At 42.4% G+C, this 25,368-nt stretch overlaps 1 protein-coding gene across 3 annotated transcripts; it reads right to left on the bottom strand.

Moving 5' to 3' along the window:
- Window positions 1-1,023: 1,023 nt before the first annotated feature.
- nr2f2 (nuclear receptor subfamily 2, group F, member 2) lies at window positions 1,024-10,191 on the bottom strand. 3 transcript variants are annotated; one of them, XM_069686955.1, is made up of 3 exons: window positions 10,124-10,191; window positions 5,434-5,961; window positions 1,024-3,465 (listed from the first exon to the last, which is right to left on the bottom strand). In XM_069686955.1, the coding sequence occupies exons 1-3, from the start codon at window positions 10,161-10,163 to the stop codon at window positions 3,191-3,193; spliced, it is 843 nt and encodes a 280-aa protein (XP_069543056.1). In that variant the 5' UTR covers window positions 10,164-10,191; the 3' UTR covers window positions 1,024-3,190. The 3 variants fall into 3 exon arrangements, with proteins under 3 accessions (XP_069543056.1, XP_069543054.1, XP_069543055.1); XM_069686953.1 differs by lacking the exon at window positions 10,124-10,191 and adding an exon at window positions 6,911-8,113 and having other exon boundaries at window positions 5,434-5,979; XM_069686954.1 differs by lacking the exon at window positions 10,124-10,191 and adding an exon at window positions 6,911-8,112.
- Between the last annotated feature and the right edge of the window lie 15,177 nt (window positions 10,192-25,368).

Here is a 25,368-nt window from a genome sequence, read left to right as displayed (position 1 = left end):
ATCATAATCATCATTTTCATCATTACCAACAGCAACAAAACCACACAGACACACACACAATAACACACACACACAGAGAGACCAGCAGCAGCAGCAGCAGCAGCAGCAGCAGCAGAAAGCGTGGTGAAGTTGGCTTCCTTGCCCATCCTGATTAAGCCTCTATACAACAAGGCTAATTCTATTTCAGGCCTAACCCTCAACTAAGCCAATACTACTAATAATTACTGATAGGTCAAAGGTTTACAGCAGCACAATAGCACGCGCGGAAATAATTGGCATTTTAACTCATCACGTCCCCTTCTTGGATATTCACACGTTTATAAACTAAAAGATCAAAAGTTAGAATGCTCTGTGTTGCGTTCAGTGACTTCCGGGAACGTTCATTTTTAAAAAATAAAAGCACAAAAACGCAGAAAGAAATGTCATTTTCAAAAAAATAATAATTCTAATTTATTTCACTTTCAATATCACGTCGTTGTTATTTATATTATTGTGAAGCTGCTGTTTATGATGTACACTGTATGAATTCATCCCATTAATATTAATGTGAGCGTGAAGGTGAGGCTGCTTCCGCAATGAAAGCGGCGAGGAAGCTGAGGTGGGTTTTTTCTGCACCCTAAGGTCCACGTCCCGTATATGAGGGGGGGTCTACTGTTATGAAATGTTATTATCTGAGAGGCAGGGCGCTTGTATCTTATTTTGAAGTTTAACACACTCAGTGTTTTCTAAACAGTCGCGTAAAATTCCTGAGCGGCGTTTTTTCTGGGAAACAATCTTAACCTTGTGGCTGAAAGTGAAGCGAGCCTGTTGGCTGATTGATTAATTATTTTGTAATTCATTAATCACTTTCACGGGGCAAAAGGGCAACATCCTGCCACAGCAAATTGACTCCAGTCCCCCCAGCCCGACCACACACACCACACACACATACACACACCAACACACACACACGCATATACACAGAAACACACAAGGACGAGTTCACACGCACGTTGGCGAAGTTAAAAAAAAACATGGAAAAACTTGTTTTCAAATTCATAAATTATAATTTAATACCAAGAACAAATTTACAGCAGAATGCTTGTTTACAATAAGCTAACACAAACAAACAAGAATTGTGTTCAACTATAAACTTTCACACACACTCACATATATCACTTGCAATTAATAATAATAATAATCATAAAAAAAGTATCTATACGTTATCAATACCCTGCAGTCATATATTTTTATATATTTATATAAAAACGTGGGTCAGTTTAAACTGTTCATAATTACAATCATGTATCATTCTCTGGTCCATATGTGGCTCCGCACAGCCAAAGATCAGTGTTCAATCAGTGATCCCTTTTCATTCAGACACACCGAGCTGTTTGTGTGTGTGTGCTGAAGAAAAGCCTCAAAACAAGGACGAAATTGCTAGCTTCCAAATACACGCACGCACACACTCGCATCTCGCACACACGCGCACGCGCGCGCGCGCGCACTCACACACCACAACGGCACCTGTCAAAGAGCAAAAAGGAGCAATAACACTAAAGTTAAAATATCAACTCCTTTTTTTTTAACCCCCAAACCTGCTCACCCTGTTTAAGTCTGTAGCCTAATAATGAACGCTCGTTTCTTTTCTTTTTTTGTTGCTTTAAATACAAGGGCTAGTGTACTGAATGCACAGATTATATCTATACAGTCAAAAAAGAGAGAGAGAAAACATTTACATTTATATATCAAAGGTAAAATAGGTTAGCGACCTGTGGCCATGCATTCACAGTCTAAATATACATGAAAAAGAAAACATTTGTAGTAATATGTATATACATTAAAAACAGAACTTTCAGTGCTACTAGCTAAGTCTGCCACTCAATTTTGAAGACGTTGTATTACCGAGAGAAAAAAAAAATGGCAACCACAGATTTTTCTTAATCACATATACTTTGTATAAAGGAAAAAAGTCGTTGAAAATGAATTGACCTATATTTACAAGAATACTGCCTCTAATCAGCGTTTGTCACGTGAAATAACACGACTGAAGTTTCACATCTAATTGTGTCGTTCCCCCCGGAAATGTCGTACAGGCCTACTTTAACAACGTTTGGATAAGAAATCACATCATGCTTGTCAGGCACTTAATGCTTGAAGTGAATAAAGGGTGACATTTCAGGGACGCTTTAATAATACTGCTATTAAACACTACTCCGGCTAGGCTTCAAACTTTGATGACCCTTGACCTCACCAGTTTTTTTTTTCTTTAAAGAAGTGAGGTGTGATTTCAGTTTGGATCACTGCTAACGCTCTCACGTGCGCATTTAGCGCATTTAGAGCAACAGCAGGCAACTTGTTGGATTTTATTCTTATTGTGTCCAATTGGGGAACTGATGCCAGATTTTTCAGCCAGATGAAATGGGGAAAAGTTTCCAGCAAATAATTTGCAAAACAAAGTTAGTGAATTATCTGAGAAATGTCCGCTGGGTCGTGATGTTGATCATGAACTCCCTCATGGTGTTGGTCATCCTAACAATATAAGTGCGCTTGCAGCATTAAGCCTAGATTATAAGCCTATACTCCTATTGCTGTGGTTTTAATTCTTTTTAGAACCTTTTTTTTTTCAACATTATTTCACCTTTTCAAAATAAAATCATTGTCTTAGAAAATAACACCACCTGTACTACAGAAATCACATAGGCCGGTTTGGAACCAGAAAGGAGGAACAAAGAAAGTACAAAACACAGCTATACATGGACACAGGACAAGTCATCTTGAGAAAAGAAAAATTCACGTTTCGTATTTTCCCTTTCGCCAGTTTTTTTTTTTTTTTTTTACCCAAATTATCATTTTTAAATGCACTTAATACTTAAATTTTCCTTACAAGGATCAACAAAAACCCCCTCTCCTTCCCCCTCATTCTCTTCTTTCATTACAAAAATGAACCGGAGCAGGTTGTTCTGCGTGAACACGGGGAGCTCGTTTCTGCCATTTTCAAAGTTCAGTGGATGTCTCAATTTTTTGGGAGTATTGGGGGGGAATTCACAGTCATTTACGTCAATGTCTTTCTTCATGAAAGCCAGCCCCGTGTAACAGCCGGTTGCTTTTTTATTCCTTCCACAAAAGCAGCTATAATCATTGTAGTCTCGCAGCCCCCCTTCCCTCCCCTCCCCAGCCCCACCTTTTGTTTGTTCGTCTCCTTCTTGGTTTACTGAATTGACATGTAAGGCCAGTTAAAACTGCTCCCCGACAGCAACATATCCCTGATGAGAGTTTCAATGGGGGTTTTACCTACCAATCGGACGAAAAATAACTGTTCTATGACCGAGGAAGAGACTGTGCGGAGGGAAGGCAAGCGGAGTAACAACTTCCCAAAGCGTGTGGGCTGGTTGGGGTACTGGCTCCGGACATATTCCTCCAGGGCGCACTGGGACTTCTCCTGCAAACTTTCCACATGGGCCACATCTGAGAGGCCGCAAGCATCTGAAGGGGGGGGAAAGCAAATAAACATTAATAAAGTGTTTCCCTCACAAGGAGTGTTTTCACCACAGTGCTGATTTACAGGCGCAAACTCACAGCCTGTCATGCTGCTTTAAAAAAGCCATTATTACAGGAAATTATTCATGTGTTATATCAAAGTTTTATTTGTTTTCATAAAGAAATAGTGCACGTATTTTTCAAAGTAACACAATTATTGAGTTATGACTTGCAGCCATTATGGGAACACTGCGCAACAGAAAAATAATCAACACGTCATATAAAAAAGTAGTTCCACCCTTTTATAGCAGCTTATATCGCCTTAAGAATTATATTAAATTATATTGTTGTAAATATGTGTGTATAAAAAAATAAAAATAAAAACCCAACATGAACTCTTCATTTTGCCTCAGCCAACCAGCAGGTTAGATTTTCAGCGCCGCTTCCCCCACCATCTTCCTCAAATTATCGCCATTACAACCCGGTTATTCCCTCGATAAAGCCACTTAAAAGTGAGCTAAATAATTAAGCATATTCATAGTCAAAGACTGTGTTTTAAAACGGGCCTGTCTTTCACAGTCAGAGGCAGAGCGCGGAGGAGAGGAGGGGGAGGGAGAGAGAGAGGGAAAGACCTACTGACCTTTAGTGAGCAGAGATTTAGCTTGGAAAAAAGGGCCCATAGCCTACGGAGCTGCCGTCATACTACACCACCAGAGACGCATAATCACTATCTGTGCTGCTGCGTGTGGGCGGCTGCTGATTATGTGCCAAAAAAAAAAAAAAAACGCTTGTACGCGCGTTGGTTAAGTTTGTAAAGTTTATGCATGACAACAACCCAAAGTAGCAGAAGGCGTGTCATCCAAGCTGCAGCACACAGCTCAGGTTGAAGCCTCAGGTATACGAGCGGGACAAATTAAGACATGGCTGCTTTATAATAAAATTCAAATCACCTGAAATGTGATTTATTTTGAAGAATAGACGAACACGAACAATGGTGGGCTTCTAAGGAAACGCGGAGGCTTCTTGCTCCAAGGTGTGGTGTCATATTAAAGACATTCCCTCCATAGTGAAACCTTGTAAATCTCCTCCACATGTATTTTTTTTATTCCCCCCATAATGCTGCTGCTAATGTAACTAAATAGCAGCGAAGTTTGGGTCATGACCTACTTCTGGAGCAAGTCCAGAGACGCCTTGAATCCCACTGAAGGCGCAGGGAATATTTCTGCGAGTAAAAAATGAAAGCCGCCCCTCCTGTCACTGCTCAGAGGGCCCATATCACACACAACACTCTTATTCTGACACATTTGTATTATAGGGTGTGTGTGGGTTCTGCTCGGGCTTTTTCTCCCTCGGACATGTGTGTCCACGAAAATGACAAGAGGAGCGTGGAAACGTGCGCTTTGCTTTTACTGTGTGCAAATGGCACATTAGGCTTTCTTTTTTCCCCCTCTTCCCCTCCCCCTCGGAGCCTGACATCATTTATATCTGTCATCCCTACAAACAAGACGTGGGGTTTACATACATTGATAAATGGCGGACAAAAAAAATCAAAGTGTGGCGATTCAACTGCGAGCTATTGGATTCTTTCATAAAGTGTGCGAGCAGCTGGATTTTATGAGGCTTGAGGCAATTATTGTAAAATAATCAGAATTATTTAGAGCACAGAACAGTGCTGCTGAACTTCTCTGTGTGTTGTCAGTTACATTAAAATATATACTGCGTGGGCACGCTATGACTTCCAGTCTAACCTTGTGAATGTGCCTGATAAATCAGCTGATTAATCAAGTGATTTTATAATTCAGTAGCCTAAAGCACGTGACCGTGAAGGCATCATTTAGCAGGGTGTCCCTCTAACACAAGCAACAACCTCCAGCCAGTGCAGATAAATATTTAGGTCAGGGTTGGTGTAGCTGGTGTCAGTGTGCATGTGAGGGCCAGTCACTGAACTTGGAGTGTGCCCGTCTATTGTCTTACCTGTGGTGAAGAGCACAATTGCCTTTAAGCAGCTATATTCAGCAGAGTCAACGTGCAAAGCTTTGAGCTTCTCCACTTGTTCCTGGAAGATCCTAATGTGGTCCATAAAGGCCACCACTCTGTCCGCAGACATGGGGGAGGCGTGCAGGCCAGCCGCCGCCAGCAGAGGAGCCACATGCAGGGGCATGGAGCACTGCGCCGCGTTCAGCACAAATAACTCACTCCACGTCAACCTCAGCAGAGCCACCTGGTCTGTGATCTGCAGGTCTGGGAAGAAGGGAATATTCCTGGCCCACTCCACGGCGCTGAACAGCATCCGGGCTGCTAGTTCACAAATGTTCTCGATGCCCATGATGTTGTTGGGCTGCATGCACTGGCTGCCATACCGGGACGTCGGGTAGGGCTCCGCTCTCAACAGAAGAGAGATATATCCGGATAAGTAGGAATGGCAGTGCAGTGGGTCTCCATTTGTCAAGGCGAACTGGCCGTGGTGTGGCTGTGTGGGTGGCACCCGTCCCCTTTGCACGGCTGCAGTAAAAAGAGAAACTACAGATATTGAAGCCTGAATTCTACAAATCTTCATACAATCACAAAGAGCATGCTGGGAGATATTAGATTAAATATTCTGAGCGATCAATCACAAGCTTCAGAAAATACATGGTACACACAATCAAAACACACACACACAATATTATTGCAGTTGAAAAACACAGGCTGCATTGTTATTAACGAGGCTGTGTGGAGGATAATAATGTGCACAAACAGCTCAGATACGCTTTAAACACGCTGAACACACGCCATGCGTATGTCTAGCTTTAAAATGATGTTATTCGGCAACAGCAACATGAGCTGGCTGTGAAGGAACACAAAGAGGGCAAGGGAGACCTTGCATGTTTAACCCTTAACCTACTTAGCAATTCATCTCCTTTTACCTCACATGCGGGGCCTATTTTACAGTAATATTCAGGGAAATTCTGGAGATTACACGGAGTGTTTGTATCTATTATTCAGGCTGAAGTCCAGTTTTAGACACAGGGAGGAAGACATGCGGGCTGGATGTGGAGATGTAGCCTGAACACGCTATCTCTTAATTCGATACTCGCCATAATAGCGCAGGAGGCTGTGTTGTATCACAGATGTATCACATCTAAATATAAATTCGATAGCGGCAGCCTGCTCCGGGCTCGGGTCTTATTTATGAAAGGCTCGGCTTGTAAAACGCGCCGGAGCTGTTTACAATAAAGCAGCGCTAAAATAAAAGGGAGCTCCGGCGAGCCCCGTCTCCTGCACAGCAGAGAGCCGCTCCATGGCGCTCTGCAGCCGCACAGCCGAGCAGGGAGCAGTCGGTGTAGGGGGGGGTGGGGGGGAGAGAGAGAACAGCAGGATATGCATGGAGGCGACATATTATGGTTTCATGGCTGGAAGAATAGAAACGCACAAACACAGAGAAGATTAAGAAAACAAAAAGTCCCAATACCTTCCCGTCTCATGCCGACTTTGAGGCATTTTTTGAGGCGGCAGTACTGACACTGATTGCGGTGGTGTTGGTCGATTGGACAATTCCTGTTGGCACGGCATGTGTAAGTGAGGTTCCGCCGTACGCTCCGTTTGAAGAAGCTTTTGCACCCCTCGCAAGTAAACTGGCCATAGTGTTTGCCGCTGGATTTATCCCCACACACCACACACTCAATGTGCTGCGGCTGCTTCTCCGACTGCTGCGTCGTCTGGTTCGTCGGCGTGGACTGCGTGTTGTTCGGGGGTCCTTGGACCGGCGTCTGAGGGGTCGGAGGGGCGACCTGAGAGGCTGTCAGATTCAACTGGCCCGGTTGAGGGGTGGGAAGGGATAGTCCTCCTTGGGTCTGCGAGGAAAGGGTGCCTTGGGTGTCAGCCACATCGTCCTGGGAGCCTCTCCACACTACCATTGCCATATCTATCAGTCAACGTAAAGAAACTTTTTGTCTGCCGTTTTGCTGTCGCGGTGGAGAATGTCTCTAGGAAACGCGGTAAACTGTGACACACAAAATGTCAAATCTAGCCTACGTTGAATCCACTATGAATCTCCCGAAAAACTGTCGATTTATTGCTGTTGGAGACGCTGCGAAGCACGTTTTCAAAACTGATGCGATGGCGAGCTGAGTCGCTGCCTTGCGCTTAAAGGCCAAGTCCAGGGGCGCTTACAGTGAGCCATCCAGCACAGCCATCAATTGGAAAAAGACAGGCTAAATATTCAAACACCCAGCCGAGGGAGCGTGGACTGTTCAGAGGAGGATGGAGCAGGTTGGAGAGAGCGTGCCTGCAGCAGCATGAAACAATTGGTGAGCACACTGTAGCAGCCACTATCAAGTTCCAGCACAAGTCTTGAAGAAAATCACCAACTGGGTAAAAAAAACCGCGTCTTCTTCCTTTTTCTTCCTCTGAGGTACAGCGCCAGCGAGCGCGCGGCTGAAGCCAATGTTTTGAGAGCCTGGAATATGAAGACAACTCTCCCCAGCACAAAAAGCGAAAGCACTAAAACAAAAAAACAAAAAAACAGAGATCACAACCTAGAAAACCTCCTCCGTGGACTGAAAAATAATCGGGAAAAGGAGTGAGGAATCAAAGTGATCAAATATGTTAAAAAGGCGGAGGTTAGGAAGTGATTTGCGATTGGTAGGAGCCGGGCTGGCAGAATGCTTTCTCTCTGATCAGCTCACTGAGCTCTCTATATAGTGAACTTTGACACGACTGCTGCAACTTAGCACACGTTACCATGGAGATGCGCTGCCATATAAGGAAGGAGAGTGTGTTTGACTGGTCAGAGCTCAGGGACCTCCCCCTCAACCCCATTGGCTAGTCGGCACTTGTGCTACTTGGTACCTTGCCAGAGCCAGCATGGAGGTCGAGAGGGCCGCTTGGTCCTAAAAGGAGACGGGTTTTCCGGAAAGAGGAATCATTTCTAGCCACTCTGTGCAAACAGACTATACACTATTATCACATGCATAGCCGGCATACAGAACTAACAATATAAGAAGGAAATTATAAGCACATTTTTTACACTGTACTCCCTCATAATAAGCTGAAATATCCCAAAAATAAGACGCACAGGTGCTCCTTCTTGACCCTCTCCAATAAAACTGTCCATCTATTGTGCCCTTATATTAATATTCTACCTATTTAGCTATAGACTGACTACATATAAGAACAAGTGGAAAGAAGTAGGCTGAATTATACTCAAAATTACGCACAGAAATGAAGATATCTGTAAATACAAACAGCACGTGAACACTTATGCGGTCCGCACGCTCCATAAAGGGTCACCCAGCAGGTGAGCGACAGTAAAATACACATTTCCACATATTTTCTCCTATATTTGCACGTGCTCATACACCTATTAGCGCTCCTAATCACACCAGGCAGCGTTCATTACATTCACACCTCTTATTAAAAAAATAAAATGTTATGATAGGCTCCTGACATCATCTGCAGCCCGCTAACCTCCTGCATGACCACAGATACATCCACACCACCACCAGCAGCAGCAGCACGGGTCACAAAGGCCAAACGTGGGTCTAACAAGTCAGAGCTGCGTCTTCATGTGGTCAGCACGTGCACTGAGCGTACAGCTTTAAATAGAGACTACATTTAAAAATGTCACACGAGGTCAGATGGCATGCCCTTCACATTAAGGGTGGGATGAAAGCAGAGCCACGTTCTAATAAAGAACAGTTTATTTGCTTTATAATGAAGCCCTATGATGAAGATAATATACACCTTGTGATAATAAGCAGAGTGAAGGATGCCGGGTATGTAAAGCAGGCTCTTTTTTCAGCCTTTTTTTAAAGTTCACTTTGTGTCCGGAGGCGATCAAAGTTAAAGTGCAGGTAAAACTTGAGCTCACACATGAACCTATAGCCTGAGCTGTGTGTTAGAGTCCACACAGAGAAGCAGCAGCAGCAGCAGCAGCAGCAGCATGCATTGTCCCAGGATGTATTACAGTATATGGGTGCCCCCTAGCGTATGAAGTCTCGCTGCTTCCAATAAGATTCAATTTAGAGGAGCCATCCGACACGGAAACTGCTTCAGTCTCGTCTCCCGCATCGAGCAAACTAACGAGCACCATTTTAAACTGATGACTGTTTGTTTAAATTCTGCTTTACATGACTTGGACGGCAAAGCTTTGACACTTGCCAAAGTTGGATTTACTTTTTTTTTTTTTTTGCCACTTCAGACAGTTCCCAGCGGTGGTATTTACACCAATTATGTCTTTATTCTAAAACAAATGAGCCAATTATATTTTGTCTGCATGATTATTTTGTCGGTTTTATTTACAGATCGCGTGAACGTGGAGAGTCTGTAAATAAAAATACTGCGCGAGGTAGCGAGGATCCAGCTCTGCTGCAAGCGGTAAGTACATTTTGCACCCTTTATTAGGCTTAATCTGCAAAGTAGCCGCTTTATTTCTCTGTGTCAAATAAATACAGTCTAACTAAGCGGACAGGCTTATCTGTGCTAATAACAGACACGGGCTGCTGCAGGCAGAGCATATACTAACGTACATGTACGAGAGATCTATATGCGCATTAAACACGCGACTCTGTCCGCTTTATCCAAATATAAAGATCACAATAAGCCCAACTATGTTTGCAAACACAAACTCATAAAGTGATCTGATAGTGATATGAGACAGGAGGCTGTATTCTCATAAACCTACCAAATGCATATGTTGCTGATTCGTCCGTAGCGGGATGCATCTTCTTTCTCTCTCTCTCTTATTCAGAATATATTTAGTCTTCTGTTTTTCGACACAGTGCTCAGACTGAAGCTGGAGCAAAGCGTCCTCTCCAACAGACGGGATCAAACACAAAAAAAGCACGATGTTTATTAGAAAACTGCAAATGTCTGATCATGCAAAAACTTTGGAGAGCCGAGACCAGCAACTGCTTCACGTTATGTGTAGTTGAGGCGAGAAATTGGCAATATAAGTTGACGTGGCGTCCGAGCAGAATCACATTTGACTGCGTGTGGAAATGATAAGTAGGCTTCAGAGCGCGCAGAGATCCTGTGCGCCTTTTCTCTCCTACAGTAATGTGCTGCAAACGCGCTCGCACGCCGCTGCTTTGTGTGGGCTACACAGGAGAGAGGGAGGGGTGCAGTCACCACAGACACCTGTCTTTAAGGGTGGCGAGCAGCCTTTATTACACTCTGATTATTACACATTATATGCAGACTGGGAGCACAGTATGCAATCTCACATCCAACACCTTGGATAACAGAGGTAAATGTTTTTATATATTAATGTAAATTAAAACACCCAGTAATTTAGGCATATAAAAAAAGATTATTATTATTATCATTATTATATTTGATTAATTACTATAATATTAATTTTTGCATATTAAATATAAAAAAACTGAATAAACAATTCTATTTATTTTTCTTATTACACCTACAGCAATTAAACATTACGCACAGAAAAAATAGGGCCACATAATAAATAATAATAGCCTCCATTTTCCTCGGGTGGTGTAAAAATTGGCCCCTTTTTCCACGCATAAACATGTCCACACCCACACAATTGATCTGCCATTAAAACCCACAAACGTCTTGTGCTGCACTTTTTATTTCCCGGGTAGAAAAGTTTCCTCCGTGTGATCAGGACTTGTTCTCCCTCCGCGCAGGGGGAGAAAAAAGCTCTATATGCCGGCGTGCACACAACAATAGCGCAGCCCAACGGGACCACTATCGATTAAGACGAGACAGAGGATGTCGCCTGCACTAAATATTTACTGATCACACACAAATAGCTGGATCCTTAACGATTTCCCATGCTCCGGCTGGGAGAGAGGACTAAATCACTTTATTATTGTTAGTAAAACAAAGCGCACGCGCTGGAACACACGAGTACAGATGTGCTGATTGGGATAAGTGCAGTTAAATTAATCGATAGTGAGGAGATAGTTGAGATTTACGGGCGTGCAAAGAAAACGCTCTCACTCATGTATCAGGTTAAACTGGCACGTGCACTGCGATGGGTGCAATTCTTCTTATATGGCAACGTGCGCGCGTAAAATAGGGCTCATTCAACAGTTTGCAGATTAAAAGTACGCAGTGGGCTTCAGTTCCTTTCTTATAAATTCAACTTGAATAAAAACCCTTCATCTAAGCGGAAAGAAAGCGAAGTCACGCTGGTGTGAGGAGGCAGATGTGGGATAAAAGTTGACTTTAATGTTCTCTCTCTGCCTTCACTGAGTCCTTCACGCAGATAGAGACGCTGACCCGGGGGTCTCACAGTTCCCGGCCTGATTAACCCTTCTAGACCCGCGCAGGAGCAAATGTTAACCAGGCTAATCAACTTCAAGAGTCTGATTGAATTAGATGACGGAGGAATAAGCACAGGAAGTAAAATGTCCTAACTAAAAAAAATATATATAAAAAAAGAAAAATAGTATTTTTATTTAAATTATAATTAATTAGAAAAATGTCAGATGACATCATTTGTTATCAGGCAACAGGTTTGTAGTGTAAATTTAAAACCAAAGGGAACTTTAAAATGCATCACCCTTTTATAATAGTTCCTCCTGCTTGATAAAGATCACTTGATTGATGGCGGCCGCGCCCCACATGTCATCACATTAGGATCTGCTGCACTGCATAATAACACTCCAGTAAAGGGGTTTATGTCTCCTCTCTGACAGCCTCACTGTGCTGATGTGTTGTTGCTATATGCAAAGATGAAAAAGAGAAGAAAAAAAAAAAGGAGAGCAATTAGTCTCATGTCTGCTTGAACATGTGGCTTCATTAAGGTGAAGAATATTTGCTGACAAAACATAATTAAAGTTTCAAGAAGTTACAACGGACTCAAGATAATTACAGGAAGAGAAATGCTCATAAATTTAGACATTGGAAAAATAGAAATGTATAATAATGGCAGCATTAAATGGGTCATAATAAGTGGTGATATTTAGAGGATTTTAATAAATGACTTTCGGATTCAAATTTCTGTGTGTTTACGCCGTTTCTTTTGATGTCACATGTTCTTTATGCGGTTGATGAGAAGCACGGCCGCCTCACACGTTTAGGACACAAGTGTGCAGGTCCTTAAAATTCTTCTTTTCTTTCTTAATAATATAACATTAGAAAAAAATGCATTCCATTATTACAATTAAAACCTGCTAATGGAAAAAAACAGTGCTTGTGAATGTGAGTAATTTTCCTGCATGCGTACACATGCATGTACACACATCCTGAAAGGTGTATAAACAGACATGCATGTCTTCGTTCGGACCATTTTATAAAGAGTTCCTTCAGTGCTGTAGATCACTCTCCCGCTGTCTGCATGCCTCGGGGGCCGCTATCTGAAAAGGCAATAGATCCCAGATAGCTCACTGTGTTCAATTTGCCAATGATAGATTATAGTGCCAATTTAAACAGATAGGGATCAATTTGTCTCAATGATCACTCTTTAGGCGGACTGCCAGCGTGCTCTTAATGTATTTGTAAATGCTGCTTGTTCAAACCGTGGCTGTTAGTTTAAAAGTGATAAAAACTGTTACATGGAGGGATGATGGGAGAGATGATAAATGATGGCCTGTTTTGGCTGCTAAGCATGGAGAGAGACGGAGCATGCGCGGCGATGACTCGAGGCAGCAGCATTGTAGCAGCAGTGACCAGAAGGTCAAGGGTTTAACTGGGAGGACTTGCTGGGAAAGTCTGGGATGGGGAATTGTGCGCTGAGTGCTCTCTAACCCTCAGGAACTACTGCTGAAGTACCCTTCGGCAAAGCAGCTTAAACCCCATCTGTCCCAGTGGGGCTGCAGTGCAACACTGTGTCTCTCTGAGTGTGACCTGCCCTCCCTTCTCTTTAAAAGAGTGGGCAGTCCACTCGCCTCACACTTTTTTTTTTTCTTTTTCTCCTGCGTGCACTCAGACGGTGAAAAAGTTTGGGAGAAGACACGAGAGAGAGAGAGAGAGCTGCAGCAGCCAGACGTGGTTCACGTGTGGCCCCAAAGGCAGCAGACAGTGGATTGAGTTACTGTAACACAAGGTGTAACGTGGTAGCAGGGTGGATGTCAGGGAGGCGGATGTAGAGGAGGGACACTCCAGCTTTCTATTACAGCTATTTAATGTTGGATTGTGTGCTTTATTGTCTCAAATTACAGCCTGTGCTATTAATTAGCTCAAATGGCAGGCACACTTTAATACTTAGAATCAATGATTAATTATGATGAAGCTTTCCCGATCATACTGTCGTGTGAAAACAGATCATTTACTCTTAATAAGCCTTAAAAAATATCCAGGTTTGGTGATTTTTACGTGTTCATGATCTCTGCAGAATAACACGGTTCATACTGAGATGAAAGACTTTGGAAGCAGTGGATTTTTTACTTGTCATGTTTAAGTGCGGGATGATTCATGAAGTATAACTGCAGTGCTGTTTGTAACTTCAGTTTGCAGTGTTATGTGATGACTAATAAAGCTTAAATATATAATATAAGATGTGTTTTAGGGAACGATGTGCATTTACATTTCAGTTATTGACAGTTTTATTGTAAAAGTTTTCATGTAATTGTGTAAATAAAGCTTCTTTTTTTCGCACACTGGCTGTTGTTTCGACTGTCTGAGACATGCTGTTTAAAGCTATAATAACACAGTGAGAATGCACCTCCATATTATGTTTAATTGTTCTCCACATTCGTACCACATTTACTTATAATGCTCAGTCTTTGTCTCACCACTCTGTAAGGATAGCAATGTCACATCTATGTGGTTAAATTATGTGTTTTTTATTCATAAAAGGTGTTCAGATAACAGTGTTCACATTTCATAAATTAAAGTGTAACATAGGTTAAGAAGAAATCAACAACAGCATGCTTTTCTCATGTGTTTCTGATGCTTTCACCTGTTCCACGCCTGCAGACTGCAGCATAAAAACAATAAAGCTTCCTTTCTTTAAAGATAAGAACACATTTCTCTGTGACCGTGCTGCAGAAATAAACTTTATAACTGTGAACACAACCAGTAGCCCATGTTAACTACATCTCTGCTTCCACAGGTCCTGCATCAACATTTGTGAACTAAACATAGTGTTTAACAGCACATATTATTGTGCGAGGTGTTTCAATCCCGCAGATCCACATGTGATCAGCGGTCCCTGTGATCTGACGGGGAGGGGAATAAAAGTGAATGTGAATGGGATTTGGTGAGACGGCGGCGACTCCTGATGAAAGCGAAGAAGCTTCTTCTCGGTGTGAAGATGACCTCGAGGTAAAAAGCCATTAAGAAACAGGAATCACTTATTCACAGGATCTCGGTTACTGTATCGTCATATGAGGACACGCAGGAGCAGCTTCTGCAGCTCACAACATGAGAGTCAATACTCCCCGGACGATGTCATCGGAGTCACTTCTTAAGACGTGCTCCGCTGACAATAAATTGAGAAGGTATTTGTGGAAACGTGATCGTGCCCAGAGGTTAGAGAGAGGCTGACTGTGCTCTGGGATACGTTCGGAGGAGTGTTTGTTTATTAACTACATTTATTTGAAAATGTTATTTTGTTTGGATGTTATTTGTAAGGACACACGAGGACACTTCGGCCACGTCCAGTACTTTAGTTTGGTGTAATACCACTTCAGAGGTCAACAAATAGGAATGTGTTATATTCTGTGTTCTACAGCAGCATGTTGTTTTCTTCAGATAAACTTTTCTGAATGCTACCTTTCAAAATAAAACGTGGCACCAATGAAATATGAATAAACACCCAGGTAAATGTTGTCTGTCTTTTTTTCCCTTATAATTTATGTCACAGCTTGATGACATCACAGCTTAGAGTAACCACAAACCTTTCATCTCTCATCACTGAGACGTTGTTTTCAGGCTGCTCATAAGGTTTGCCTGCCACCTCCATCCGTCTCCCAGAACTGGATAATCAGATCCACGTTAATATAACATAATAAGTTACGGACTCAATTATCAGACTTTGAAGTAGGCGGCAAAACCAGCAAGTTTTCAGATTTGACATCATCTAGGTTTTAATTGTTTATCACGAGAAAATGAGTTTAGAAAGCGAGCCCCTGTGCTTGTTAGAGGCAGTAGTGAAATATAAAAAAGTGCAGTGGCAGTGTATTTCGTGAATAATGTTTAAGCAGCAATAAACTGCTCATATAAGGCGGTCGCATTGCAGTAAAACTTGCACAGCAGCATGCACTTCTCTGCCTACACTATATGTTTAGACTTGTTCAACAGGTACGACACAAACTAAACCAGAGCATGAGGAGCTAACTTAAAAGACAGAGTGCTGATATCACAGAGGATTAAAACCAATGTGAAAGCCACTGAAAACACTTGCAGCCGAAATCGGCTTTGGTGAGTCACATTCAAAGATCTTACATGTGTTTGTGGATCAATCGGCAGGCGAGCTGGAAGCATCATGGCGGCTGCGGAGCGCTGCAGTCGGAGCATCTGGCATGGAGACACTGGAAGACATTAAAGCAAACAGAGAATAAATATGAACTTATTAGCCGAGTGTAAACAGTAGCAGGAGAGGAGCTACTGGATGATCGCCGCTGACTGTGTGGTTAAGAACACATGTTGTAAACTGGTGTAGTTTTCATGACAACAGCTGGCACAGGAGTGTGACACAGTCGAAACGAGGGGCGGCTGCACGCGTCCTGTGATGTCTGAAGCTGAGACGAGTCTTGTGGCTGACAAAAGAAAAATATCAGAAGGAAAAAAAACATCAAATCAAACCTTCAATTGATGCAAAGTAAATTATTAGTTTAGTTAAGTAAGGCTTGAAGCAGCAGTTCACGGAGGCAGGAGGAAGTGAGCGCACCACCTTTAAAAAAACACACACTTCAGGCCACATCTCAGTCCTAACTGACTCTCATGCCTGTCCTCATTTTAAGTGCCTTCTCTGTGATCTATTAAGGATAAATAATATGTTTTATTTGGACTGTATTAAGGTGGTCTTATAAGTTGTGTGTTTAGTGTAATTTAATAGCAATCAGGTTGATGTTGTAGCTTGGTGCAGGGCGAGTTAACCCTGACGTGTTGGCGTTGGGGAATACAATAAAAACAACTTTTCTGGGTTGATCTCAACTTCTTAAACATGCTTATAATACTTAATTAATTAATAAAAGATTAATAAATCTTAATTAAAACATGAACCAAGTATGTGTTATTCTTATTTTATGTCATTTACTTGCAAACCAACCCCCTACATCTCATCAGTCTTGGTAAGTGAACTGTGGTACGCCGTAGATACACCCACCTGCTAATTACCTCAGTCACTACAATACAACCAATGATATTCTTTTGCTTCAATAATCTGATCATTTTCCAGCCATAAAGCCAATAACTCTAACAGTAATCTTCCACACAGCGTATTTCAGAGGAGGATTTACAGACCATTAGACTGCTCTGAAGTGTTAACCAAGACTAACTTCTGGCTCCTCGTTCGATCCCGGCTTTCCTCTATGAATGAAACGCAGTGAGGCCGAGCTTAGTAATAAAGAGTGTGACTGAGCTCTTCCAGGAATCATACAGGAGGAGACTATTCTGTAGAGTCAGGTTGTAAAACTGGTACGGCAGTGAGCTCACAAAGCAAGGATTAGCTTGTATAGAGGGGAAGCGAGATGGGAATATTGTGTACGCCGACTCGTTTGGCAGGTTGCTATCACTGATGATGCTCACTGTCTGTAATATAGAAGTGTGATCGCTTTATTAAGGATAACTAAAGTGTTTTTTGTCTATTAAAATAAGTAAATAATTATTATTTGCAAAAGGTTGTAATGAAGTGTAAAATGAATTTAGTCTTAAACTAGCCTGGTGTGATAATCGCCACCTTTACAACTTATGAACTCGCTCTGCAGTAATAAAACCGTCTTTGATATTGTTAAAAAAAGCGCCACAGTTTGTGCAAACACCAAACACTGTTTGCAGCTCAAGGTGAAAATAAAACCATAAACTATCAGGCTGCCTGTAATAATATGGGTTCACATGCCCGGGCTGTGGAAAAAAGAGTCCGGCCCGTTTCATCAAGCTAATTGCCTGTTTGTGAGCGGGAGCAAACTTTTCTAGCAGCACTCTATTACAGAGGCTCTTTCTTAATCATAAATAGAGCCCTTGTATCCCAGAGGGACTTGCTATTCTAATTTACAATTGAACTAAAGACCAAAGCGATCAATCTTTCACAGACACTTTATTTCTGCCCCCCTTCTCTCTTGTAATTGTGGTGACATAACCATAAACAACAGAGGAAAGGCTGCTGTGACTGATCTGTGGAAATGACAGCATTAACACATGAGCTGCACATAAGCACTCCAGCATGCAGCCCGCACGTGCATGTGAGCGCGCACACACACACACACACACACACACACACACACACACACGGGTACACACATTAAGGTGGAATGAATAGGCAGACCATACATGGACTGATGTTAGTTTTAAATTCAAGTGTTATAAAGACAACATGTTTATTGTACTAATGCTTTATAAATCAGTTATTACAGCCATTTATAAGAGACTGTTAAAGTCTTAATCGAGAAGATTTTCATTTAAATAAATGTCTGTTAAGTCGCTGAATGAGGTAACACAGTGGTGATTGTGCCTATAGCTCACTGATTAAAGCCTTTGCATTTGCAGAGTTATGGACTGGCTGTCAAACAAATCACAAGCAGCGCCCAGTTAGTGACGTGTTTTCCATCAGCCAGCAGTGGTTGGTCTGCCAGAGAGGGTAGGCGGAGCTAAGCGGCTGCTTTTCCGGTCTCTTCAAGTGTAGCGAGTAAACAGTAATCTACTATGGCTGAACAAACACAGAAAAGATCAATGACTACAGATACAACTTCAACAAGAAGTGAAAATCCAAAGAAAAAGAAACTAATTCGACGCTCAGATGAAGGCAAACAGTCTAACAAGGAAAGCGACCGTCAGCGAGGAAAATCAAGAGTTACAACCGGAGCCAACCGTAGACGTCACACATGCAGCACTGTCTGGATATCTGGGAAGTGTGCTCCTGTAATTACCTATGGCGCTTATCGCCATAGGTGCCGCCAAAGAGAACAAAACTGAGATCTTCGAAATTATAACTTTAAGTAGGTTTTTGGACCTTTTTGTCGCTTACAAATAGGCCCTCAAAACCTCACTTGTAAATAGGTAAATGCTAAATGGACTGTACTTATATAGCACTAGTCTTTGCGACCACTCAAAGCTGCTTTTACTCTACATATCATGATATGATGGCAGAGGCTGTTGTAAAGTGCCCAACTGTCAATCAGTTATCACATTTATACCCTTTGGCTATGCCACCGAGAGCAATTTGGGGTTTGGTGTCTTGCCAAAGGACACTTCGACATGTAGGGGAGGGAGCTGGGGATTGAACCTTCGACCTTCCGATTGAAAGACGACCGACTCTACCACTGAGCCACTGAGGAATCGCAGAGTAACTCACGATACGATATGATGCATGGCCCATGATAACGATAATATCTCGATACAACGATTCTGCAATAATTGATTTATTGCAAGACAATCATGTAATGACCCATCACAATATCTGATGAACTTCTGCGGCCAATTAATTTCCATTCATGTTGCCCTCACTCATGCCCCCTCGAGGAGTCATGAAGTAGTGACACAGTGAGTCAAAATCACTGGGCAATCTTTAGATGTCAATATTTGGCAACCGTCCATCGATAATTGTATTGCACGAGTCAAGATGACGATATATTGCCGCATCGATATTTTGTCCCACCCCTTCTTGTAAAAGTTGTTCATAATTATTTTTCTTCTGAATAATTTGCAAACAATTTCCAGAAGGTAAGGAATTTTAAGGATGCATTGGTGTGATTTTTTACAACCTGGCAACCGAAACTTTGCTCTAATTAAAGCCTGATAACTGATCAAAAAGGCGTTACTAAAGCAACATCTTAACATCTTTAAACCGAGATCTGCTGAGTCATGTAACATACTTAAACACACATCTTCTGAGCAGTGTGTGAGACAACCAGACAAACACGTCCCAATAGCATCACATCATCAACAAAGCAGCGTGAAGGTCTCATGCTGTCAGCGTGCTGCCGTCCCGCCCTGCACACATTCCTGCTTGCTTCGGCGGTGCAGTGTCACCGTTGCTGCACCGTGCCTCCGTGATGCCTTTAATGATGAGTCTTTTCATTAATGAGTTAATGCAAAAACTCTCAATGTCATCAGCAGAGATAAGAGGGAAGAAAGCGGTGCATTGTACACATAATGACAGGCTCCCTGCCTGCCCCTGAGATGTCACGGGTCAGCCATGTTAAGAATGTGTGTGCCCAATCATCCACTGATCTTTATCTGCCGGGCCTGCAGCTAACCATGACATGGGCCCAATCAGGGGTGCTGATGAATGGACAAAGGGGCCCTTGAATTGTTGAAGCTGCCACATGACTGCTTCTCTACTAAATCATGATGACATTAGCAATCAATATACCAATTACTGAACAAGATATTAAACATGTTCAGCAAGGCAATGATCTCTGCAAAGTGAACACTGTACATTTCATGGATTTGTGAAGGTTTTTTTTGGCCGATCATAACGTCACTGATGTTTAAAAGACCATTTCATGCTCAAATTGACAGCGTGTAACAAATAAGCAGAACATTTTATTTGAGAAGATGCCAATCAAATGTTTGGAGTTACAAATCGAGACGATCTGAAGAAAGAGTCCGTGTCAAATTCACTCACAAACAAAGACGCATGTTTGTGATTAAAGCACATTTCCTTTTATTTAACCCTCCAATAAATGGTGACAAATTAGGACCCGAGCCGGCTTTGGGCGCACAATGAGATGGAAAATAAAAGGTTGAAGAGATAAATCCCCGCCGTCACTGACATCATAAAACCTGACAAATTGTAATAACAGACCGTGTAACCCACACCACTGTCATTCTGGTCTCTTCAAGCCCTCCCTGACGCAGTCATGGTCTCAGGTTCAAGTCTGCGGCCAGGTTTACACAAAGAGCCCCATCCGGTCCGTTGGCATTTGTCTTGTTCTACATTATCTGAAATCAAACGCTCTATTCCACTCCCAGCGTTTCATATAGAACAATCAGTCCGGCCCTAATGTGGGAATGTCTGTTATCCTCACAAAAGGATGCTGACATTTATACCCAGCAGAAATGAATCAGACAAGGCCTGGATTCCTCCAGCGGCTTTGTGCATGCTACACTAGACTGGGTGGACGGATAATGACACTTTATTACGGGGTCATTATGGCAGGTAGCTCTCAACGATGAAAAGGCAGATCTAGTCAACATGGACAGCTCTGAGACAGGTGACCCGCCATGTTAACTAATATGGCAAATGGGCTTTATGGGAGTGATGAATCCAAAGAAGCTCTAGGGGAAGATCGACATAATAGCTGGGCCAATATCAGGATGCCAAGAAAGATACACATCTTACAGCTGGTTTAAGGAACTATTCCAAACCACTGTGACCTCGCTTTCCCACAGTGTTGGAGGATTAGGAGGGGAACACTCAGTGAGATTATGAATGGAGAGTTACAAATGCTCAGCGTTTTCCTCGTGTTTGGTGTCCATCTTTGTGTCTGGTTATGATGATTAAACAAGCAGGTCATTGGTTGAATTGTATCTAACGTATTAACAGTACTAAATATGTACTCTTAATTGGAATAAATACATTAATCCCGCACTTTACCCTTTTATTTTTGCAATATATCGATTATCGCAGAATCGCTGTATCGTGATATTATCGTTACCGTGGGCCACGTATCGCGTATCGTATCATGACTAACCCTACGGTTCCCACTCCTATTGAGCAGTGTGGCTTAGTTTTCAATGGCATATATATTGGAATATTATCAACATTACATTATATATTATCATTACAGCAAAAGCATGTAAGGAAACACATTAGTCCTCTTATGTAGGCCCCATCCGGTTTTCGGCAAAAACTATTAAAACCCTTAAAATTGACGGAACCAATTTCACTCAAGTAAAAGTGAAAACCACACATGAGTGTTTTTACGTTTGTGTCTGTGGAAGAATGAAACAAACATTACATGATTACATGAGATTACATGTCAGAACAGAAAGGTGCTAGAAGGCATACGGTACCTTGGAAATTAGTAGCTGTTTCCACGGTTTCCAGTTGCTATGCTAGGCTAATCACCTCCCGCCTTCAGCTCCATACCTAACACACAGACATGAGAGTGGTATAGAACTTATTATCATACTCTGGAAGAACAAGTGTTGTTTGCAGTGTTTGATTAATTTCCAATACTTTCCGTGATCTTTCTCAGAAGTGATTAAAGCGTTGATTAAAGCCTTAAGCCAAAAGCAACATATACAGTCTAATTATTATTGCAATATACACGAAACCGTTACAATAATATCACAGCCTTTAAACCTGGTGTACTGATTATAATCTAATTCACTGTCCCCACTACAGAGCAGGCTGTGGTACAGTACTCACGGTCACAGCTGTAAAAGACATCGGGCCAAAATAGAAGTCATCAATATGAACTTTAGCAGTGGTAAAAGCTTGCCAAACCCAAGTTAAGCGCTGTGCTGAAGGGTCGGAGAGCATTTTATCTGGATGCCAATTTGTACAATCCATCTAACATCTGCTAATTCACTGTAGGAATCTGCCAGGCCCAGAGTCAGCTCCAATTTGGCACTCATTTTGAGGTAAGACATTTCCCCTTCTACAAGGGTTCCCTCCAATATCTCCGTTTAAACCCTGACTACGAGTAAATATGAGTTTAAAATGATAGTTTTCAGATTCCAAAAACGTCTCGCTGGAGTCGACATTAAGGCCAACAAAACCACCCCAAAACTTTTGTGTCAAATGTTATTGGCAGGTCAAACTCCAGTGTAACAGAAAATGTAAAAACGGCCACATCTGCATGTGTTCTTCTCCAACCCTTCACAGGGGTCAGGTTTCTGTTGGGATATCGATACTACTTACAGAAGTTGGATGTTGATCCTGTTCTTTTGTCACTGTGCCAAACGTTTACCCAATGAGATCAGTCTGGGTGGCTGCAAATCCTATAACATGAGATTACCCCTTTTGACTTCACAGACAAGATAATGACATTAGCTAATGTATGAACAATAGAAAACCTCTGTGTGCATTCTGATACCTCACTGACAGACACCCGCAAGCACTTTGTTCTCAATTCAACCTGTTTCCTTTGAATTCCCTGTCTGCACCTGATCAGCTAAAGGCATTCACTGTCATTCCCATGTAATGTGCAACCTGCTTTTTAAGGCAAATTAAGAACTAAGCCATGGACTGTTTTACTGACAGAGCAGTCCACACCAAATTTCTTTATCTCATGAAGTGATTCTCATCACGTACAGGATGTGCTATTAGCGGGTCACACTTAATGCACAAGTGGTTTAACACTGTACCCTGTGAAAAGATGTTAACCTGACAATGGCAGGAGTAATCAGCGACTCCTCCTGATACTGTACATGTTCCTTGAGGATAAGCCTTTACCACAGACCGCGTGGCAAGTGGTCAAAAAAGGACGGACAGCATGTACTGACTATTTCATACAGTTTTTCATTGCTAAGATCAAACTTTTGAACGTTTCTTCTCCATAACCAGCACACATTTTAATGTTTAATTTAATGTTTAGACCAGATTTCACCTGCTTCTGTCACACATTCACACACATATTAACGGCAATTTTTAAGTGGCATAGCAGCTAAAGAGATTGTACAAGTGAGCAGTGCATCAGAGTCACCAATGAAAAAGTTTTAGCAAACATGGGTAGGGTTGGATTCGTTCTCACGAGCGCTGTATTCAAGGCCAGCACTCATCACCGTCGGTCACCGGGGTCTTCTACAACTACGTCATCAACCAGAGGTCGTCCTGCCTTCGTGGTCAGAGCTGCGCAGCCTAAGAACCTCAGTCTCCTTTTTTCTCCTGTAGGGGAATGTTTGAAGCTGCTCCCTTTACGATGTCTCTGAATCGTCTTTTTAACGTCACACAGCCCATAAAGCGCCGTGTTTAGGATTTTTGTATGAAAAATAAAATACGTTGAAATTACGGCTTTTGTGTAGACCAGATTTCACCCACCGCTGGATAAGGATTTTGGAGAATTGCCGCTGCAATCGCCACTTTCGCCACCCTTTCAATGCTAAAATGAATTGCAGGTACACTCCCACACACTGTCCAACTTGCAGAAAATACTTTTATTAAGTTGGACAGTGTGCGGGAGTTTACTTTCAATTTGGACAGATTTTGTCCTCTCATACGCACCTGTTCTCTGAAACAGATGTGGGAAGTTTTTCTCTGCAATGCTAAAATGAGCAAATTATCAAAATTATAAAACAAAAATGTGTTTTCTGACACGGTGTCGTATGTTAGCTGGTTGAAATGAAGTCTTAAGACGTTCAGACCTGATTTCACCCTGTTATCAACCAAGTTTCTGATTCACTTAAATGTAAAAAAGATAAAATGCTGATAGTTCCATGAGGCTGTTACACATCATAGCGGTCTGTGAATGGGAGAGGGCACTGCTTTAACATGATATCATCACACAACAATTAAGCAAAAAGACCAGGGGGAAGGTTCAAAGCACAGCCGAGGGTGAAAGTCCCTCAGCCAGTGAACTTTGTGACCTGTGGGCTTTCCATGTGACCCCACCAATAAGAAATGCCTGGAGTAATTTAAATCAAGTGGAGGTGTGTCACTTTCAAACAGACTTGGCTGAACAGCACTGCCCCCTGACCAGATGTGAGGGGCTTTTTTTATTACAAGAGAAGGAGAAGCTGATAGTTGCAGGTGCGAGGCTGACATGAGGGCCGGCTTTGCAGGCCTTCATAAAGAGGATATCCATTGCCTGCGTTTAATCAGAGCCAGTGGGACGGGATGGGATTCATTGCTCTTTGATGGAGAGCACTGTTATGAAGATGGACAGTCACTTTGCTCTCTAAGTGAAACCATCGTTTAGCCTCAATTCCCAGAGAAAAGGCCCATTTGTTATCCACAGGGGAGTGCAGCAGGGGTGGTTATGCTAGGTGGAGGCTGCATGCATTTTCCACACAGTTAGCGGGAATAGGCATACATTTATGGTGAGAGGAAACTGACTCTGCTAAAGCAAAAGTGACGGACGATACAGGCTGTGAATATCCTCCCCTCTTATCTCAACAGACTAGAACTGCAGCACAAACACACACACACACGCACTGTCGTATTGTCTGGGAGTGTGTCTGTGTACGTGTGCGTGCTCTCGTACAGCTGGTGCACAGGTACACACTGTTAAAGTGCAAAGACGCTGCTGCAACATATTTTTCAACACTACTTGTAGACAAGAACGTAAGCATTGGACAAGTTTGGTGTCAACACTTTTAGCTTTCTGCGATATCTTTGAGGAGGAACTTGGAAAAGAAAATTTAAAGGTTAGGGAACAATCTCGGCATACATACTTTTTAGGGTATGTTTAGGGATATATTGTTTTTGGGCAACTAAAACTCTTGGGGATAAGGTAAGGGAATTATTGCTGTTGAATTTATTAATAAGGTGAACTTCAATTGATTGTAATAAGAGACAAAATCGGCGGTGGCCCTGAAGTGCAAATCACAACGGCAAAACAGAAAACACAACGGCAAATGAGAAAACACAACGACATTAACCAAACCGGAAAAGGTAGGTACCCTCGGGCGACATGAAACGTCGCTGCTTGGTCCGTCCTTTGAACCGGAAGGACATGGTTTATATGTTATGAAAATATGAGTGCCGCCAGTGACAACGTACTCCCTGCTATTAAAGTGTACTTTGATGCAGGTAAGTGTTGTCACCGTCTTCTTGCAGCCTTTTCCCACAATCACTGCAACAGTTCTGGTTGTCCTCGAACTCTTTGCCACAATTTTGGCAATACATCGCAGCGTGTTCCTTTCTTTCCATTTGACTGGTGGTGTTGTCCTTCCGGTTCAAAGGAC

Source organism: Semicossyphus pulcher, unplaced genomic scaffold, assembly GCF_022749685.1.
Source record: "Semicossyphus pulcher isolate SPU_LCO1_2020_fin unplaced genomic scaffold, fSemPul1.0.p SCAF_8, whole genome shotgun sequence".
Taxonomy (NCBI): Eukaryota; Metazoa; Chordata; class Actinopteri; order Labriformes; family Labridae; genus Semicossyphus; species Semicossyphus pulcher.
This window is presented reverse-complemented; position numbering and strand designations above follow the sequence as displayed.

Coding starts and splice junctions, on each gene's coding strand:
- nr2f2 (XM_069686953.1), bottom strand. CDS start 7,361: ATGGCAATGGTAGTGTGGAGAGGCTCCCAGGACGATGTGGCTGACACC. Junction 5,980..6,910: donor AGTCGGCATGAGACGGGAAG/GTATTGGGACTT, acceptor CAATATCTGTAG/TTTCTCTTTTTACTGCAGCC. Junction 3,466..5,433: donor AATTGTGCTCTTCACCACAG/GTAAGACAATAG, acceptor CCCCCCCTTCAG/ATGCTTGCGGCCTCTCAGAT.